General features: G+C 48.8%; 1 protein-coding gene across 1 annotated transcript in view; it reads right to left on the minus strand.

The window, feature by feature from the left end:
* TG (thyroglobulin) overlaps positions 1–20,915 on the minus strand; it is a 243,257-nt gene that overhangs the window by 98,930 nt on the left and 123,412 nt on the right. Inside the window, exons 38-42 of the mRNA XM_007940540.1 lie at positions 20,688–20,852; positions 16,185–16,404; positions 14,907–15,000; positions 11,670–11,829; positions 6,055–6,257 (exon numbers count right to left, since the gene is read on the minus strand). Of these exons, the coding sequence (XP_007938731.1) occupies positions 6,055–6,257; positions 11,670–11,829; positions 14,907–15,000; positions 16,185–16,404; positions 20,688–20,852 (842 nt within the window). The remainder of the gene's footprint in view (positions 1–6,054; positions 6,258–11,669; positions 11,830–14,906; positions 15,001–16,184; positions 16,405–20,687; positions 20,853–20,915) is intronic.

A 20,915-nucleotide genomic window follows, 5' to 3' on the forward strand; every position in this document is an offset into this window, starting at 1 on the left:
GAAGAAGCACTGTGTTGCATCTGTGTAAAATATGCCAGCCCAGACAAAGATGACCAAGCCTGAGCTTCAGCAAAGGCACTCACAGTGTGGAAGGACGAAGGGCACAGAACGTGCCGAGAGCTGTGGGGTCCAACGGAGGAAGCACCTCCTGGCTCAGGATGGGAGTGGGAGAGTGGGTGGGGGGATCCAGGTGCTCCTGTTTAAGCCGGGTCTCCAGAGAGCATAAGGACTGGCTGGATTGAGGAGGTGAGGATGGCTGGATTTTTTTTTTTTTTTTTTAAGAAACTAACAAGTTCTAAAGAACTAACCTATGCAGTGTTTTATCCTAAGGAGGGTCTGGCATTCACATGAATACAAATCCTGAGTTTGAGGAAAGATGAGGTGACAAAGTGGCTTAATCCTGTCGCACATAATTCTCAGAGGTGACAGAGAGTGCAGTGAAGAGCTACAGAGGCAGAGCGGGATCACCCACTTGCCCCGGCGAGGAAGGGGCTTTGGAGGAACCCGGGACTCATTTTCCCTGTGTCAGAGGGCCTGGGGGAGGGTGCATGCAGTACTTTACTTCTTACACGTGAAGGGCTCCGCGGCCACAGGCAAGTGGATTTACGTGAATTTCTGCATCATCAGATTCCAGCGTATTTGTACAAGTAGACATGGTGGTTTCCTCCACCATCCCAAGATGTCTGCTTCAGAGGGGCCAGAAATGAATGCCCACTGTGGACACTGATTCCGCCCTGCTGGGGCAGCCTTGCAGACCCCAGACGTTTGTGCAGTGTCTTGTGTATCATTTTCCGTTGTCAGTAATACTTGGGGGAGCCCTGGGAGGCTTTCCACATGGGAAGCATTACACTTCACTGAATCATGTATTTATTCCTGATTAAAACAAACCTAATAAATATGGAAACTTTGGAATGGGGGAGAGCTTCTTGGGGAGGGGGTGGGCGGTTTATGCAGAAACCCTGTGGGCTTTGAATTTTCCAATGAACGTGTATGGGGGAGGGGGCAAGATGCGCCCAGAGGACCTGCTCTGCATAGTCCCGCAGCCTCCCCTTAAGGGGGAGCCTTAGGAAGGACCTGACTTGTGACCTACCAGATTTGAAGGTGGGCACATGGGATGGATCAGGCAGAGAATAACTCTTAGCCATTGTTAGGAAAATACCTCGATCCTTCTGCATATCATGCATGAAGCCTATCTGTGCTACTCATTCCAATAATTTCTTTGAGTATTTTTCGGTCACCTACCAAATAAATACCAGACACTGCTATAGGAGCTGCGGCTATAGCCGTGATGAACAGATGAGGAATCTGGTAGCATGGATGCTGATAGCAATAAACAGGAGATGTCCTACAGTGGTAGGTACTATGCAAGAAATAACTATGCACTCCTGGATCATGGTGGGGGAGTAGTCTTTTAGGGAGGATGCAAGAGGAAGCATGCCCCTCCCTGCCAAGACCCGGAGGACCACGGAGCACCTGGACTGCTCACCTTGGAAATGTTATAAAAGAATGAAGAAAAATTCAACTCATTTGGTCTCTAAGCTGCTTTAGTGTTGGGTCTCCTTGTTACCGCAGCTTAGCTTTTTACTGCAACTGGTGCAGAAATAAACCTACTATTATTTGTGGCTTCATAGAAAACTGCAAGAATCAACAAGGTAATGGGAGTAACGAGAGTTCATCAATGTCTTGAGTCAACTCATTCAACTGTGTCCACTGGCAGCCGTCATCATGTTGGTCCCCTACTCACGGCAGCCCGTGCACAATGGAAAGGCATGCTGACCAGCTCTGCATCATCCCCGTGATCAGGCGTAGCTCTGACCACTGTGATCCATTGCATGTTCACTGACTGGCTTTGTTGGCAGTGGGTTCCCAAGCCTTTCTTCCTCGTCTGTCTTGGTCCAGAAGCTCTGCTGAAACCTGGTCAGCATCACGGCAAGATGCAAGGTGGTGGCTGCAGACGAGGTGCACTGACCAGGAAGCAAACCCAGGTCCCCCACATGGAGGGCAAGGACTCTACCAGGGACCACCACTCACCACGTCAGCATGTACCATCTGCGATACACAGTGCAGATAAGGCTCCATTCACTATGCTAACCAAAACTATGGCGTCCATAGACATCTGCGTCCTACAGATGTCACAAACGTTTTATGGAGAAAAGTTCAAAACTATAAAAGTACCTAAAGGAAGCAAAAAACACCATGCTCACAGGGGCAGTGACTTGAGATACCTGAATACAAGGCCCAACAGCATAAAAACAGAGATATTTTTCTGAAATAAATTGATAAATTCCATGAAGCTGCAATCAAATTTACATTGGGGGGAAATTGTTTTAACTCAACAAACTTTCTCTAAACTGTGTATGGAAGCATCTAAATCAGTGAACAGCTTGGTCACATCTGACTAAGGCGAGCACGGGGGAGGGTGCTTACTGGAGGAGACAGACAAACGTAGAAAGAGCTGAACCAGTGCCCTGCCCACCGCTTCCCTCCCAGTTAGGTAGGGACCCAGCGAGGCACCAGGGTCCTCACTGAACCAGGCGCTATGCTCAGGACAGCTAGAGGATCAAGAAGACCCCAGGTGCTACAGAGGGATCCCTGGGGGGCGCTAACTGCTCAGCGGCTGAGCCCTTGGAAGGTAGGTTTGGAGGCTTCTGGGTCCTCGAAAGGGTCTGCTTGCCGATAATGCCTGGGATCAGCATGGAGTCAGGAATCTGTTATGTATGGAATAGAGTAACCAGAAAAGCTGTGCCAAAGCCTGGTGGTTTGAACCCACCGGCAAACAACAACAACAACATCACCTCTGTGGGGAAATAGGTGGCAGTCTGCTTCCATAAAGATTACCCACTACCATGGAGTTGATTCATAGTGACACTATGGGTTTCCAAGGCTACAAATCTTTACAGAAGCATACTGCCACATCTTTCTCCATGGGGCTGCTGCTGGGTTCAAACCACTGACCTTTTGGTTAGCAGCTGAGTGCTTATCTACTGCATCACCAGGGCTCCCTTGGGCTCAAGGAACATGTCATTAATTGCCATCATAAGACTTTCTCTTGCCTGATGTTTCAACAGTCCTGGCCTTAAGATATGCAAAACGGCTTAGGTTTAATTTGAGAACAAATCACCATCACACTTTTCCCCCAAACATCTGTGAGTAAAGAACATGCTGAAGAACTGCTAAGCTACTGAAGTCTTATCGCTCTCTCTGTTCCAAATAACTTCTCAAGCATCCCAAAGACGGCTGGGAGCAGTTGTCAAAGCTGCTTCTAAATGAGCTAAACAGACGGGAGGGTTTATTTTTAAATACACTGCCATTTGTTAAAACAGATTAATTTTTTTTAAATCCCTCAAACACCTAAATCCTCCACAGGAGAATTCTGAGTGCTGAGCCCTTGGAAGGTAGGTTTGGAGTCTTCTGGGTCCTCAAAAGGGTCTGCTTGCCAAGAATGCCCAGGATCAGCGTGGAGTCAGGAATCTGTTATGTATGGAATGGAGTAACCGGAGAAGCTGTGCCAAAGCCTGAACCCCTGTATCAGCAAGGGTGACCTGGTGTGAGGGAATAGCTGTGGGTTGGTTTGTTTGTTTGGTTTTTTTTTTGTACTTTTTTTCTTTTTCAGATGTTATCAGTTAACAACATCATATCGTAGGGTGCTAATCCCTCCTGACTGGCATTTTATCAAAGAGGACAGACAGGAGAAGGGTGTCACACACAAGGTAAGACAGGATGTCAGGATCCATCTATAAGCCACAGGAACATGAAGAAATGCCTAGGACTACAGAAGCCAGGAGAGACATGGAAGGTGCTTCCCCTAGAGCAGACAGAGAACATGGTCCTGCCAAAGCCCAGACTTCTGGCCTTGAGGATTTTGAGAGCATCAGTATCCATTAAAGTCATTTGTTTTGTGGTATTTCACTATGGCTGCACACAGGGACTAAAACTGTCTGTTTACCATGCCAGGAACTAAAGGCTGTTTATCTAAGACCCCTTGCCACTAAAATGGAGCTGCTTCGGAGCAGTTTCACGAAAGCTTAAGTCAAAGGCCAAGAGATACCAGAAGCGGGGTGGGAGGAAGGAACAGGATAGCCTCCGGGCCTAGAACAAGCTCTGAGTACTCCACACTCATATGCTTACCCAGCATCCATGTGTGAATGTGGATCTACTACTTAGCGATCTGGACCGTGGAGAACAAGCCACTTCTTACCTCTGCTTTACCGGAGCTCACAGTCTCACAAGGGAGACAGACTTGGCACTAGTAATAATTGTGTACTGATGAGAAGTCATGGTAGGTGCTCTATCGGAGAAGTGCAGGCTGGAGTAGGCTATATAAAGGGGCCCATTACCGGCAGAAAAGTCTAGAAGGGTTCCCTGAAGCAGGAGGGCAGGTTAAGAGGAGGATGGGAGAAAAGTGCTCCATGAAGAAGCAGCAGCCTTATGAGGCAGAAAAGAACATGGACTCTTTGAGGGATATCAGAAGGCTCCGGCAGCCAAAGGAGAGAGAGAGAGAGTGGCAGGTGGAACCACTTCCTGTCAGGAATGGGTTCAATGCTTGTCTGTATCAGTTATGCCCAATCAGTGACACTTCTCCTGCCCTCCCTATGGCCAAGCCTTGGATCCTAGGAAGGATCTTGGAAAGGGGATGGCTGGTCCCAGAGGGATTCAGCCCATGGTGTCAATGCTATTGGCTCTCCATTGTTCCTTATTGTGTCACATAAACATTCTAACTGCTCTCTCGCCCCACTTAAGTTCACCCTCCACCCAGCTCTAAGATGAGTCTTCCTGCAGTGCTGCTCTCAGCAAGTTCGCCACATGCTTACACCTGTCCCCAACTCCCAGTGGTTTCTTGTGCTCTCAGGATTAAACCCAAGCTCTTCAGGGGGACCTGGTGCCTCTCCTCACCCCAGCCCCGGCACCACTGCCCATCTGGGATCCTTCCAGCCACACTGCACAACTTGCAGATCCCTGTGAATAGCATTGCTAGGCCTTGGCCTATCAGCAGAGCCCACACAGCCTTCAGGATTCAGCTCAGATATTCCCTTCCTGGGAAGTGCTCCTTGATACCCTCTCTTTCCCCTGCATTTGGCTGGGGCTATCTCTGTGACCCACCTTAAGGCCCTCTTTTAAATACCTGTTTTAATTTTTGGTCCTCAACCCCCCCCCACACACACACACACAAAGCTACAAGCTTCCTGAGAACCAGAACATTTATTATTTATTACGGCATGTCCAGCATTTAGCTTAGTACGTGGCACAAACTGGCTCAATAAAATCGGACCCCATCAGTGTCAGAACAACGGACTCAGGGCTTATGCTCAGATCAATGGGTTATTTCTTTCAACATAATCACTGTCATCATGATTAGCATCATTATGTCAACAGTATAATCACCTAACAGGGACCTGAGACCATCCAATGGAACAACCAGTGGTGAGTTCTGAGTTCTATTCTTTGCTTGGAGATAGATGTCTTCACTCAATAGTCAAGGACCAAATACAAGGCAGAAGGGACCAGTGAGGTTAAAGAGTCACCCAACATTGTTCTCCAAGAAAATGCCACAGAACTGAATCTCACAGGGGATAAAGCACAGGCCACTGAGGAAACCAGACACGTTCAAACATGGAGACCATCAAGGAAGCAACACTGGGAGACGGGCAAGTTCTAGTCCTCTCCTGTTTGGGTGATCTGCCCCAAGTAGCTCAGCATCTTACGGTACCCTCACTGTTCATTACCTTTTCCTCCACCAGCAAGCTTCTCACACTATGTTCCCCCCACCTCTTTTTGTCTATCAAAAAGGAGTGACAGTTCAAAACAAGTAAACTTGAATGAAGTGCTCTCAGAAAAAGAGGTCTTTCCCCATCCAGAATTATTGTCACTTTAGATATGAGTGGGAAGTAGTCAGGGAGCCCTTCAGTGTCCTGGAACCATGCACACATGGAAAACTGACCAAAGCTGAATCTGTACTCGGGAAAAAGGACAATGGAAAACCAAGAGATTCCAGTCAATGACCTCAAGAGGCTGGGGGGCCATGCAGGAGGACTGAGGGTAAAACATGAGACTCACCATCAGCACAGCCCTTCGGAAGAGTCTGGTGTCCACAGCCCTGGTGGTGAGAAGGTGGATGCTGGCCACGTCAGCCCCACTGCGGTCAGCTGCCAGGGACACGTGCCCAGGGTCTCCACCAAATCCTCCAATGTGGGTCTGTACCCAGGTCAGCACTGCTACCTGGTCCATCAGTCCCCAGTTTCCATTCACCTCACTGGACCCTTCAAAGAAGAGGAAAGCCTTTTATAGTGACTTTTACAAACTCAGATTTCATAATCACGGTCTTGTCCACACCAGGCCTGGGTTCTACGGGGGGACTCAGGCTCTTGTCCCCACAGATCAGGACCGTTGTTTCCACATACAGTAGAGGACAATGGGAAGAACGTGGATTTCAGAATCACACACACCTCAGCTTGAATTCTACTTTAGTCTTTGCTGGCCAGGAGATCTTGGACATACACTGAACCTCCTGAGTCGTGGCTATCCCACTGGCGAATGAGGGCATTGTCTGGGCCAGGGTAAGTGTTCGCATTACAAGTAATGCATGCTCAGTACCACCCCTTGTTTGACACAACCAGTGGGCAGGTGAAAAACAACCCAGCCTACATCTCCAACCCCACATGCTTCCTTCCTTCTGAGCAGGCCTTGCTCAGCTCTTGATCCCATTCTTCCCACTTCATCTATGATCTCCCAGTGGCATTTAACTGGGTTAATCTCACTTTCTTTCTTTCATATAATTCAATAAGTATTTGTTGAGAGCCAGTGTTATGTAGTTTTGTTTTGTTTGTTTGTTTAATGAAATGATTCTGACTCAAAACAGTAGAAACATACTCTTCTCTTAGCTGGTTGGGACACAACACATCTTCATCCTTCAAGCTCAGTGGATCCTCCTCATCAATCTAGTCCCCTGACTTGTCCCCTTGTCAAACCCTGAAATGCAGACCTCATTTTGGTGTGAAGTGAGGCCCACTTCTTTTTCGACTGGACAGGGAAATGTCATCAGGGTCCATGGCTTCAACTACTACCTACATGCTGATGTCTCGTGGACATCTGCCCTCAGCCCAGACACCTCACATTTCTCCATGCAGCTAACACAGTCACCGAGAGTTTATCCAGACTCCTGACCCCCAGCCAGCAGCATTTCAAGTTCGTTAGCTCCTTCAACCTCCCATCTGCCAGCTTGTCATACTGTGGTGGCTGGAAGACACACATACTGGTATTTTAAATAAAAGTAGGGTCACCTATGGTGGACAGGCTTCAGAGGAGCTTCCAGACTGAGACAGAGTAGGAAGAAAGGCCTGGAAATCTACTTCTGGAAATCAGCCAATGAAACACGTAGATCCCAACAAAGTACTCCTGACAGAGTGCCGGAAGATGAGCCTCTAAGTGGGAAGGTGCTCAGAACACATCATGGTCACAACAGTGGACTCAAGCAACTGACCACAGGGAAGATGGCGCAGGATTGGACAATGGTCTGTTCTGTCATATGTGGAGTCAACATGAGTCAGAGCTAACCCAGTGGCAACTCACTACAACAACAAAATGAGGGCAGTACCAGTCCCTACCTCACTGTGTTATTATGAAGGTTCATTAGTCAATATCTGTAAAGGAAATAGACCAGTTCCTGGTATAAAATACTGGCTTTGTTGTTGTTGTTGGGTGTTGTCAAGTCTATTCTGACTCATAGCAACCCTGTATACAACACAATGCAACACTGCCTGGTCCTGCACCATCTTTTCCAGTAATATGTCAAACAGTGTCTCCCTGCTATTCGTAAGGTTTTCAGGGGCCACTTCTTTCAAGTGGATGGCCCTGTCCTTCTTTCCAGTCTGTCTCAGTCTGGAAGCTCTGCTGAAACCTGTTCACCATGGGTGACCCTGCTGGTATTCAAAACACCAGCAGCATAGCCTCCAGCCTCACAGCAACGTGCAAGCCACCACAGTATGACAAACTGACGGATAAGTGGCATTAACATTTATTAAGTTAAAAAATAATAATAATAGGTCCAAGCATGAGCTCACAGATGCTAGTGGAAACTTCATCTGTGATGGAGAATCTGCTAGGCAGAATTCTGGGCCCATTCTTGTCATAGACCCTGTCAGGACACTCCGAGACCAGAGACCATGAGGTAATTACGGCATACATGTGGTTCCCATGAGCAGCCTGGCCAAACACACTTTGTCTTCCCCCATGCCCTGCAGGGGCCGCAGGACCTTCTGCCCACTCCCCTTGCTCCCGCAGCACTCCTCTGCTCTTCCCAAGAGGGGCGGACAGTCACCATGCACCCAATGTCTCTCTCATGAACCAGGGCTGCAGACATGCAGACATGTTTCTATCACCCACCCCAACCCACTTCCTTCCAGCTTCTCTTGAAATGAATCAGGAACAGCAGAGGCCATGCATTTGCCTGCTCAGCCACAGGATGGGCACATGCCTTCTCCATCTGCCCCCCACTCTTTCAGAAGTGCACCTGTGGAGACTGGAGGACTCCCGGCCCTCAGGGACCATTTCACTCCGAAATGTAATGGCAGATGTCACCAGCATTTATCAAACTGGTGACACACAGAGAGGGGCTCCCAGCACAGGCCCTGACTTGGGAAATGGATGAGAGCTGTTCATGTCAGCTTCGTGCCAGGTACTGGCCAAGGCCTAGACAAGACATGACTTAAATACAGCACTGCCCTGACATTGTCCCTGTCTAGGGACAGACAAGGGCCATCCACTTGTGAGCCCTGCTAGGTGCCAGGCATAGCTCCAGGTGTTTGTTTTCCATGCATTGTATTTCACGTACATAAGCCACACCCACATCGTGAGGCAGGTGGGCAGCACGTGAGGTGAGGAAAGTGCCCACCTGTGGGGGGCTGCCTGTGGAATGCTATCTGCTGGCATGCAAGCCTGTGCAGATAGGACTCCAGGTGACATCATTGCAATAGTCCCTTTCTGTCTCCCTTTCCTTTCTGAATGGCACAGTGCCAAGGAATTTGACTGCTAATCAGAAGGTTGGTGGTTCAAACCCAGCAGCCACTGCACAGAAGGAAGACTGGGCAATCTACTTCCGTAAAGATTTACTGCCTCAGAAACCTAAAGGGGGTTGCTATGAGTCAGAATTCACTCGATGGCAGTGGGTTTGGTTTGGTTTAAATTCTGTGAAATCTGGATTTCTTTCTCTTTTTTCTTTTTTCCTGACAAGGTCTAGTAAATCAAGCAAGAAGCCCTGGTGGAACAGTGGTTAAGCTCTTGGTAACTGTCCAAAAGGTTGGAGGTTCAAACCCACCAGCTGCCCCAAGGGAGAATGATGAGACAGTCTGCTTCCATAAAGATTGACAGCCTTGAAAACCCTACAGTACAGATCTACTCTGTCCTGTAGGACACTGTGAGTCAGAATAGATTCCACAGTGGGGAATTTGTTTTTGATTTATGCCACTAGTGAGCACAGTGAGAGTTTCCTAGCCTTCCAGAGTCGAGGTGCTATGCCTGTGGACTGGCATCACAGAGCTGCTGTGAGAACGCAGGTTGCTCTCTCAGGCACAGTGTCTGGTGAAGGAAAGGCCTGGCTGCACGTGTTTGTCCTTCACAAGAGTCTCTCCTCTGAGCCCCAGCTGCAGAAGCAGCATGGGTGCAGGGGGAGTGGGAGAGTTAGGTGGGCTGGAAGCGTCCCTCCTGCTCTTCAGGCCACCCCAGGCAGCCAGAAGCAGCACCCCTCCAGAAGCACATGAACCCTCCATAGACCACAGTCGTGACACTGTTATCCCTTGCTCCTCAGGGATGGATGACAAGTGGAAACTCACTCTCTTCTGTCTAGAAATATTCTAGTCCACTAAGTCATCTGTGCTGGGAGAGTTCTGCTTGCCCACAATCCAACAGAATGGGCCCCAAGTCCCCATGTCTGTCAGAGAAATGGTGGCTGCCTTAACAAATTGTAATTGCTCTCGTGTTTGAAAGAAGAGTGAAATCCCAGGCAAAGAGCTACCCCTTAGAGAAGGACATGTATTGATGTGTGAGTCATTCCTTCTACTCCCCAAAAGCTTTCACAACCTCCCAGGTTCCATATTTCTTCTCATCACCACATATATGAAGGAGGCCGGGATTATTTCCCTCCTTGTACCAGGGAAAAAAAAAAAAAAAGATTTAGAGAGGTCCCCAAGGAAGCCAGGGCCACAGTGTGACCAGAAAGGGGAAGCTGTGCCATGGGTTCCCTGTCTCAGCCGTGAGTAGCTGACCCCGTTCCCTCTGAAGAAAGTCTGAAATTTACTCATCATCGTGTGCCTCACATTAGCATCTGTCACATTTTGTCCTCACTTGTTGTCCATCTGGGAGCTCTAGCAGCATAGTGCCTAAGGCATTTGACTGCTAACCAGAAGGCTGGCAGTTCAAGTCCACCAGCCACTCCTCAGAAGGAAGGTTGGGCAATCTACTTCCGTAGTGATACTGCCTCAGAAACCCAAGGAGGGGTCACTATGAGTCACATCTGACTTGACGGCAGTGTTTGGTTGGTTCGTTGTTGTCCATCTCACGTCTGCTGTCTGCACTGATGTGTTCCTCTTGGCACCCCTGGCCTCATGCCCCATGCCTGTTCAACCCTCATTCCCAAAGCCCCCTGCATATCCCTACTCCTGATCTTCTTCTCATACGTAATGTCCCCCCTCTCAACCACATTCTAGTCCAATCCTTCATTCCAGCCACTCTCTCTCCCACCCACCTGTCTGTACTTAGCACATAAGACACTGCAGGTTTTAAGTGAGATGCTCTTTAAACAGAGAGGAAGTGCAATTCCTGTCCAAGCCTTGTGTAGCTCATTACTGCTCTAAAACCCTTTCAGAGCCCCTACCTCCCTTGAGCCTCACAGAAGCTCTACAAGTGGGGTAAAATTATTCCCATTTTATGGAGGAGAAAACTGACACTCAGAGAAAGGAAGAGTTATGTCTAAGACCATGTAGCCAATGAGCAGTAAATCTGGCAATCAGCTCTTCAGATTCTGAGCTCAGTGTGCACACTCTCTAACACAGCTGTCTGCTGCCTCTCACCCTGGAGGGCAGCTAGAGATGGAGAAGCACACGTGGACAGAGGATGTTTCAATCTGTCCAAGGCTCCACTCTGCCCAGGGATAGATGGAAATGGTGGAGGTCATGAGCAGGGTTATAAACAGGTCTAGGGCTGGATACGGGACAGGCTGATCTTCACAAGTGGTGCCAGAGTGAAAGAGGGGGGGAGAATCACATTATGATTTCCTATAAACGGAAGAGCTATCATCCAGTCCTTAAAGTTCTCCAGGGCAATCCTGATGAATTCTGGTTCTGCTAGTTCCTAACCACATAACCTTGACCAAGTTACTCCATCTCTAACCTCCTTGGGCCTCTCTTTCCTTTTTTAAATCTCTATATAAAACCTGCCATGTTTTGGGGACAGCTTCAGTCACACAGTGAGGGCTCCATCAATGTCAACTGCTGCTGTCATCTACAGGTGTCAGCATTGCTGCAGCTGCTCATGAATGTGCTAGACACTCTGAGGTGCTCAGCTGGGCTGGAGGAAGGCAGGGGCAGGGAGGAGCCAGGGCTTTGGGAAGCAAGGAGTGAATGCACACAGAGAGTGAGCCTCGGCTCAGGGCGTCCACCATCCCACCAAGGGGAACTCACCGGAACTCAGGAAGCCAAAGATGCCCACTCGGTAGCTGGCAGTGACCACGATGAGGTTGCCAACAGCAGCCAGGAAGGAGCCATCAATGGGCAGCTGTCCCTCTCTCCCTTTGCCTTCCATGGTGTTGTGGAAGAAGACTAGCACCGAGGCATTGGGGGCCTGTGATGTTGGAGAAGTCTGGGGTTAGAGGCAGGCCCACTTTCAACCACAAAAGCATAGTGGGTGCTGGACACAGCTGCAAGCCTCATGCTTTGCCTCCATCCTCCTCCCCTTACCTCTGCCCTACAGGTTTGCTCAACCCAAATTCAGATACAGAACGGAGAGTCAGAAGAGGGAAGACCCTTTGCACCCTGGCAAAGCGAGTAAGTGGGTATGAACCCTGAGTCCATCTCAGGACACCACGCGGTCTCCAAGCATCCTGGTTCTAGTCTGTAGTTCACTCATGAAGAGTGTTCTGGGGCCCCAATGACTCCTTTCAACTGGCCCCTGTGGGACTGAAACCTGTCCTAATGTGTGTTGTTGTTACTGGGTACCATCAAGTCCACTGCGAGTAACAGTGACACCACATGACAGAGTAGAACTGCCCCATAAGGTTTTCTAGCTGTAATCTTTATGGAAACCTGAGCCCATCGTTGCAGCCACTGTGTCAATCCATCTTGTTGAGGGCCTTTCCCACAGGTGAAGCAAAGTCTGGCCATTCTCACTTCCAAGGAGCATTCTGGCTGCACTTCTTCCAGGACAGATCAGTTAGTTCTTCTAGAAGTCCATGGTACTTTTCAGTATTCTTTGTCAACACCACAACTCAAAAGCATCAACTCTTCTTCAGTCCTCCTTATTCATTGTCCAGGTCTCACATGCATATGAGGCAATTGAAAATACCATGGCTTGGGTTAGGCATACCTTAGTCTTCAGAGAGATATCTTTGCTCTTAAGCACTTTAAGCAGGTCTTTTGCAGCATATTTGCCCAGTGCAATATGTCATCTGATGTCCTGACTGCTGCTTCCATTGGTGTTGATTGTGGAACCACGTAATATGAAATCTTTAACAACTTCAATTTTTCTCCATTTATTGTGTTGCTGCTTATTGGTCCAGTTTTGAGGGTTTTCATTTTCTTTATGTTGAGATGTAATCCATACTGCAGATTACAGTCTTTAATCTTCACCAGTAAGTGCTTCAAGTCATGCCCACCTTCAGCAAGCAAAGTTGTATCGTTTTCATATCACAGGTTGTAAATGAGTCTTCCAATCCTGATGCCACATTCTTCTTTGTATAGTCCAGCTTCTTGGATGATTTGCTCAGCATACAGATTGAATAAGTGTGGGGAAAGGATACAACCCTGACACACTCCCTTCCTGGCAGGGTGGACCGACACAGTGGGCTCAAACATAGCATATGTGAGGCTGGCATGGCACAGGCAGTGTTTAGTTATGTTGTACGTAGGGTCATGATGAGTTGGAAGCAACTTGGGGCACTGAACAACAACGGGATCATCTGAGGCCCACTCTAGGCCATGGTATATGCAAGACACCCTGTGCCCTGACTTCTCCACTCCATGCACAATGAGTTTCCAACACACGAATGCTTCTCTCCCAGTTTCTGCCCCGGATGAGGGCCGACTTCAGTGGGTGCTGAGCTAAGTGTTTACCTGTTCTGCCCCACAAGGTGGATGCTATAATGAGTATAACACCCCATTTTCACAGATGGGGAAGCAGAGGCTCAGAGGAGGTAGTGACTGGTTAAAATTCCTACAGAGACTAAAGGGCCAGCCCAAAACTCTGACCCACACCCCCTCCCAGCACACTTGCCCAGGCCTTTCCCTCTGTGACCTGCCATCTCTTTTATGCCACTACTTGGTGGAACTGATTGTTCAAACGGAAGGCCCATTAAATGCTGTAGAAAAGGGCCATCTCCAGTAGCCTGGTTTCATGTGCTCAGGGGCTGCCAGAGTGGTCAGGGAAATGGCCCTACTGCCCTTCCTAAAAAACCAAACCCACTGCTATTGAATCGACGCTGACTCATAGTGCCCCCTACATGACAGAGTACAACTGCCCCATAGGGTTTCCAAGGCTGTAATCTTTATGGAAGCAAACTGCCTCATCTTTCTCTCATGGAGAGACTGGTGGATTTGAACTGCCAACCTTTCAATTAGAAGTCAAATGACTTAACCACTACAACACCAGAGCTCCTCTTCCTAAGAGTGCCTCAGCTATTTGTATTGAGTAACACTTCAACAAAAGAGCAGGTGTTTGTTCAGATGAAGTAAGGGTAGGACGTGGAGGTGATTGACAGTCAGCTTTTGCATTCTGTGTCCATTATCAGAGGCCCCTCCTCCACAGGGCCTACCACTGGGGGGCCCAGCATTGCTGCCCCTCCTCAGGTTATGGTGTTAATGCCCCTCCCCAAGGCTAGGACGATGCCATGGAACAGCCAAAGCAGAACTGCCAAGCTCTCTTCCACTGGGAGGAGCCATTCTAAGGCATTTGGCATCAGGAGACAGGCTCAAGTCTCCAGTCTGTCCAGCCCCAAACCTCACCTCCAGAAGTGCCTCAAATGAGCGCACACAGAACTTTCGACATGAATACTCCTGGTGGCGGGGGCCATCTGAAGATGACTGTGGGTTTTCTTTGTATGCAGACTCAGTTTGAATCCCAGGTCCACCATCCCCCTGCATAAGGCCGACCCCTTTCCAAGGCTCCCACCATAGGGCATGTCCTCACCTATCTGCAGGGCTTACACCTGCCACACCACTGCTCAAATGTCACCTCCTGACCACCCACCTGACAGAGCCCCTCGTGGCAGCTTTCACTCCTCACCCTGTTTAATTCTTCCTCGTGGCAGCTATCAAAGCTAAGAATCCTTACATAGGATTATTAGATAAGCATGTATGTAAGCCCATGGGGGCGGCGACTTTGTTCTGTTCATAGCTGTGTTCCAGCACCTAGAACAGTGCCTGGTACACAGTAGGCCCTTTGAAGATCTGTGTTAGGAGACCAAAACCAGCCACATGGTGTGTGGTAAGGTGGTGAGGACATGATGAGGCCATGTAGGAACCAGCGAAATGTTCTGTGCACTCAGCCATTCGGGCCTTCAGGAAGCTGAGAGCCAGATGCCCAGTGCTGGGCAGCAGGGCCCGAGTGGCCCCGAGTTGATGGGGGGCCCATGCTGAGAGCTGTAGGAAGCAGATTCCCCCATGGGGATGTTTTCAGAGCAACCTCGCCTGGGCCTCAGTACTCACCATGCTTTCAGGGACAAACACGTTGAGATACAAGCAGTCTTCGCTGACTCCAGGGGATGCAGGTGTTCTGGCTCCTGGCTGCCAGCAGCTGGCCCTGCAGGAACAGGCCATATGATTTCCAGGAGCAACAGCCCAATGGGACACTCCCCACCCACCACCAAGGCAAAGCCCCTGTCCCACCCAAGGCCTGGTGTCCTACCAAGGTGAGACACAGCACCATGCTCTTCAGCAACAAGGAAGCTTCGGGAGGGAGAGATGGGAATAGAGAGCGAATGGAAGGACAGCAGGGTGCCTGTCACTCTCTCAGCCAGCAGGCCAACCCAGGACAAGGGGGCTGACTGACTCAATGGCTCAAGAAAGAGGAGGGGACAATGATGCTACACAGGACCTTGGCCCTTGCACGACTTCCTTCCTTGCTTCAAGTGTACACACCTTTCACTGGATGAGCTTCTGACCTGCTTTGGACACCACCAGAGGCTTGGTTTGCCAGCTCCAGCAGAAGAGCTGGGACCATGCCTAAGACACAGCAACCAGCCCACAATGCACCAAGCCTCATTAGCACTGGAATCCAGTGAATCAAGCTCTCCAGTCACCACCACCGAAGACCTGTGTGACTCAATCCTGTCATGTGTCTCATGGGTACATCTCCACATGGTAACTTTCTGTAATTTATGGTCACATTGGAATCAAGTTGACAGCAATGGGTTTATTGAAAAAATAAATTAGTAAGAGTACTTTGAAAATGTTCTATCATGAGCTCATCTGCTTTTCCTTCTATGCCATATCTTCTGGGCCAGTGAAATCAGACATGGCCAGGAGGCTAGGCCCTGACCATTGCAATGTGGATGCAACTGAAGTATATAAGTGACATATGTACCCCACCTCCAGGCTCGGCCCAAGGAAACCACCTGTGTAGACTCTTCCACATCCTTCCTGGATGCAATATCCAGGGGACCTTGGAAGGCTGGTGCTGGAGAAAGGATAGCCTCCATGAACCTCAGCCTGGGTCCCTGAGTCACTGCACAGACAGGGCACACAGGCCCCTCTGTAACCATATGGGTTTCCATAAGCAAGACTGTGGTAAGTCACTGATGTTTGAGAATTGGTCTGTTAGGATACTTGGTGCTGTCTCACCCAATAAACTCCTTCTTCCGGACCCTCCCCTTCTCTCCTCATATACCAGTCCACCCAGAATGCACTGCTCTGCTCCCGAGTCTCATATGGAAAGGGAGAGAGCTTCTCTAGACACTCACAAAATGCACCCAACTGAACCCTTACCGTGGCTTGGTGGCATCCCAGGAACCAGTCCAGTTCAAGGGCTCCGGGGCCTGGAAGCGTCTCTCTGAGAGGGGCGGGGCAGCATACGGGACTCCAAGGAACTGGTTGACCTGTTTCCATGCAGTGCCCACCTGGATGGCCTGAGACCTTCCCAGCAGCTGGCCGTGGGCGGCAATGGTCACAGAAGGTGCAGACACCTCAATGCTGAACAGAGGGATGCCTGTCAAGAGGGGAAATGAAAGTGGACATGGAAGAGAGGTAGCAATGGGGGGTCTAGTCCCAGGTATTCTGAATATGCTTAAAGCACATACATGTGTACTCAGATACATACACTCTCACATAAACCCACTCACAAACACACTCTCACATGCACACATACACACTCACATTCTCACATCCACACACAGTCACATATACACACTCACATACACATACACACTCTCACATACACACACACAAGTACACACACACAATCACTGACTTTTGCACTTTGAAAATGTTAGTAATTCATTCAGGCCCCCATAGCTTAAGTCTAGTCAAGTATGTTTTCAATGTGAAAAAAAATAATAAAAATCGTGAAGACAGCCACCCTTTATTAGGCACTGAGCATGTGCAAAGCCCAAGGCTAATCCCTTCAGCCCCCATTATCCCATCAGGCCTGCGAGGCAGACACCAACCTGGGCCCACAATCCCTTGTCCAGCACCTGGGACCAGACAAGCTTCACAGTCAGAATTATTTGGGTTTTAAAAAGAACGTAGTGAGCACACAATGTGTGACACGCAGTCCTTCCAGGGCAGACTGGAACAGAGACCCACCATCAACTACTCCCTTCTTTCTGGGGCGAGAAGCATGATAAAGGACTACTGTTTCCTCAGACTTTATTACCAAATGTGTTTGCTGCAAACCTGCAAAAACCACTCGGTTTTCAGAGCGTTATGGATTTCAAAGTTGCAGGAAAGGGATGGTGGAACGCTACTGCATCTCTCAGATGAGGTTTGGGGCCTTGGTGGGGACACGGCCAAGACCACAGGTGAAACATGCCACTCAGCCCTGCACCTTTCTCACCAGACAGCTGCTGCCCCTCTGACCACACCCTCGTTCACACAGGGTCTCTGCTGCCCTGGCGCCCGGGCCTGCAAGGTCCTCTCTGCTCCCTGATCCTGTCCACATCCCACCTGGTCTCTCAGCCAGGGTGCTGCCTGCCATCTCTGCTCTGCTCTCAAACCCCTCCCACCTTTGCCCTCCTTGTGACGCTAATCTCCAGCATGGTTATCAGCTTCTCCGCAGCCCCATCTTATCTCCTCTGCTACAATTTCTTCCATTCATTCATTTAGTCAGTAAACTTTTGTTGGGCCCTGGGCTCTGTGCCAGGCACTGTTTTCAAGGACTTGAGCAGGCCTGTATGTGATTCGCACAGGGCTTAGGGCCTGGCACAAAGGGAAAAACAAACCCTTGTGGAGAGATGCTGAGTGCATGTGCCCATGACTTCTAACTGGGCCTGGGCTGCCCAGCTCCGTGCTTGGCTGATGGAGAGGCAAACCCTGCTGCTTTCTTTGCTTCCATCCTGAGTATATTCTCGTGAAAATTAAACAGAGGATGGAGAAGAGACTGCAGACAGGCAGCAGTGCACTCACTCCTCAAGAATTTGGGGTCATTTGATGGATCACAGCTGGGGGTGATTTTGTCCCCAGGTGACAGGTGGCGATGTCTGCACACATTCGCGGTGTCCTAATGGGACAGGAGATGGAGGTGCTGCTGCTGGCATCTAGTGGGGAGGGGCCAGGGAAGCTGCTAAGCAGCCTACGCTGCAGGAGACAGTGGCCCTAGACATCACCAGTGTCCCAGTGAGGAATTCTGGTATCACGTCTTTCATGACTTCCAGGCCCACTGAGGGTCAGCACGGTGAAGAAGGACCAACAGTCTGTTTTGTCTTTTGGACGAGCTACGTTTTGAGAAAACTTGGTAATATTTTTGAACCACAACTTTCCCTTCTCCCAAATGGAAATAGTAGCCAGCCCTACAATGCTAGAAGGTCAGGAATAAATAAAATGATGTTACATTCCAAGCACAGTGTCTCGTGAATAGTAAGCAGCCGCCAATATGCATGGCCTCCCCTCCTTTCCCAGGCCAAAGTCTTACTGAGCTCAGCCTGGTTACCAAGTAAACAAGCATTGTGTTAAGCCATGATTATTCAGAGAATGCAATTCTGCGATAATGTGGATTTATCATCTGTGTTTCCCCAAGAGGAAGGGGTCACAGGTGTTCACTCACTGCAGCAAGCCCAGTGCGGGAGGATGAGCAACAGAGAATCACTAACGAAAGAATGGGCCAGAGGGAGGGATGGAGAGAGGGATAAATGGAAGGAGAGAGGGAAAGACAGAGAGAGGGAGGGGGAAGGAAAGGAAGACGAGAAGAAAGAATAAAAACCTCTTGTCTGCCCAACGCATTGGTCATGAGTTAGAACGGAAGATGGAAACTCAGAATGTAAAGAAAGTTGTTGGTTCTTAATCTGTTGCAGTCACAATCATGCCTGATCTCACCCCATGGTTCCTTCTCACAAGATTTCCTGTTTCAATCACGAATCAAAGGGGCCCAGGCGAGCCCTCAGGACTGTGGGTGCTAACGGGACAGAACCTTCTGAGGCTGGTTCTTTAGTAGCAGGAAACAGCCACATTTCATGAACATGGCTCCTCTGAAGCAGAGGGCGAAGACAGGAAATCATAAAAGCTAAAGAATTTCGAGGGAATGCACACCCGCTTTCCCGTCGACAGCATCCACCCTTCCCTTTCAGAGGCCTCCTGGTGAATCCTGGACCAAATGAGATGGAATATGGGGACTGTCCAGCACTCAGTCATCCCTTTGAACTCTACTGCAGAAATGGTGGATTCCTCCCAGGATGTGGCTGTATTGAGGCCATGTACCAGGGTTAAGAAAAGTAGCTGGATTTTTGCATTAGCAGCAAACAAATAACTTCCAGGCAGAGGTATGTGTACCTTCTGCTCCAAGTGAGGATTTCACATGGAATTCTAGTCACACAGAAGTACTAGAGAAGTGGTCTGATTTGTTTAACAGAACTCAAACCTCAAAGTTCAAGCATTGCTAACAAGACTGCCCTGACTGGTGAAGTGTACTACTGAACTATCGCTGGACTAAATAACCTAACCGTCCAGTATGAAATACACCTGGAGAGTCAAGTCCAAGATCTCAGCTTTCTCAGGCCTGGGAAACAGGCTGATGTGGAGAAAGGGGCAGAAGAAGAGGTTATCACTAGCATTAAGACAGGGCTGAAGGACTGTCAATGCTCTAGGCAAAATCTAACCCACAATCTGGTTTTGTAAATAGAGTTTTATTAGAACACAGACATAACTAGGGTTCACATACTGTACTTTCATGCTACAATGCTAGAGTTGAGTAGCTGTAACAGACATGGGCCTGTTAGGCTGTAGAACCTAAACTATTTAGTATCTTGTCCTTTACAGAAGGATCTCTGGTAGTACAGTGGTTAAAACATTTGCCTGCTAACCAAAAGGTTTGTGGTTCAAAACTATCAGCTGCTTTGTGGAAGAAAGATGAGGCAGTCTGCTTCTGTAAAGACTGACAGGTTTGGAAACCCAATGAGGGTTGCTATGAATTGGAATCAACTCAGTGGCAATGAGTGTAGTTTGGTTTTGATCCTTTACAGAGATAGTTGGCCAATCCCTGCTTGAGAGGACAAGACGGTAGATGGAGCCAACACCTTAACAGTCATTAATTTCACCCAATAAATATGTTCAATGGAGGAGGTATTTCCCATGAGCCCAAGCTTCCAGGTTCACAGCTCTAACCAATTAAACTTGGTGATGAATTTACACTTTGCTCTCTCCACGCCTTCTTCTCTGTGTTCCCAGCCCCTAACACAATGTCAACACACAACAACAACTCACTGAATGCTTTTTAACTAAACTGAGCCAGGAAAAGTTTCCCTCTTCTAATTGTTCATAATGCAGTATCTAGGCAACATTGTTTTGTGGGCAAGGGCCACACAGATAGACCTGGCCGCAAGTCCCAGTTCTGTTATCACTGGTTGTATAAGATCAGAGAAGTAACTTAACTTCTCAGCCCATCTCCTGATGTATAAGCTGGGAAAAAAACCCCTACCCTGCCAACTCACAGGATTAGTGTGAGGACCAAATGAAATAAAAAATGAAAAAGAACTTTGTAGAACACAGAAGGGTAACAAAAAGTGGCCTGTTTGATTATTTTACTCAGAAACTCAAAGAACAAAATGGCTTTTATAATTCAAAGGAATAAATGAATAAAAATTACACCAAGAAACTATGTTAGAAGTAGTTAGTTTTCTTACCTTCCTTGAGTCTATGACTGCCACCTAGCCCAGGATAACTTTGGCCAACTTACCCTCAAATATGTCAAGAGCCACTGCCTATCAAGTCATCAGGTGCTTGAATAGTCTCTTCCAGCCAAATCCAGGCTCTCAGGAATGGCCACAACGGCTCAAGGCTTACCCAGCTTCCGGTAGATGAGGGTGGCCTCCTCACGGAGCAACAGTCGGCAGCTCTGGCCCTGAAGACTGTGTGTGCAGCTCTGGGTGTCAGCATAGAACATACATCTCACAACCCCAGGTTGGATCTGCAGAGTGGTGGTGATGCAGGCCTGGTGATGGGAACATTCTGAGGAGAAGAAGAAGAATGAGGATTGGAACACAGAGATGTCACCTTAGTCATCCATCCATC

Source organism: Orycteropus afer, unplaced genomic scaffold (genome assembly GCF_000298275.1).
Source record: "Orycteropus afer afer isolate SDZICR_OR568_19922 unplaced genomic scaffold, OryAfe1.0 scaffold00069, whole genome shotgun sequence".
Taxonomy (NCBI): Eukaryota; Metazoa; Chordata; class Mammalia; order Tubulidentata; family Orycteropodidae; genus Orycteropus; species Orycteropus afer.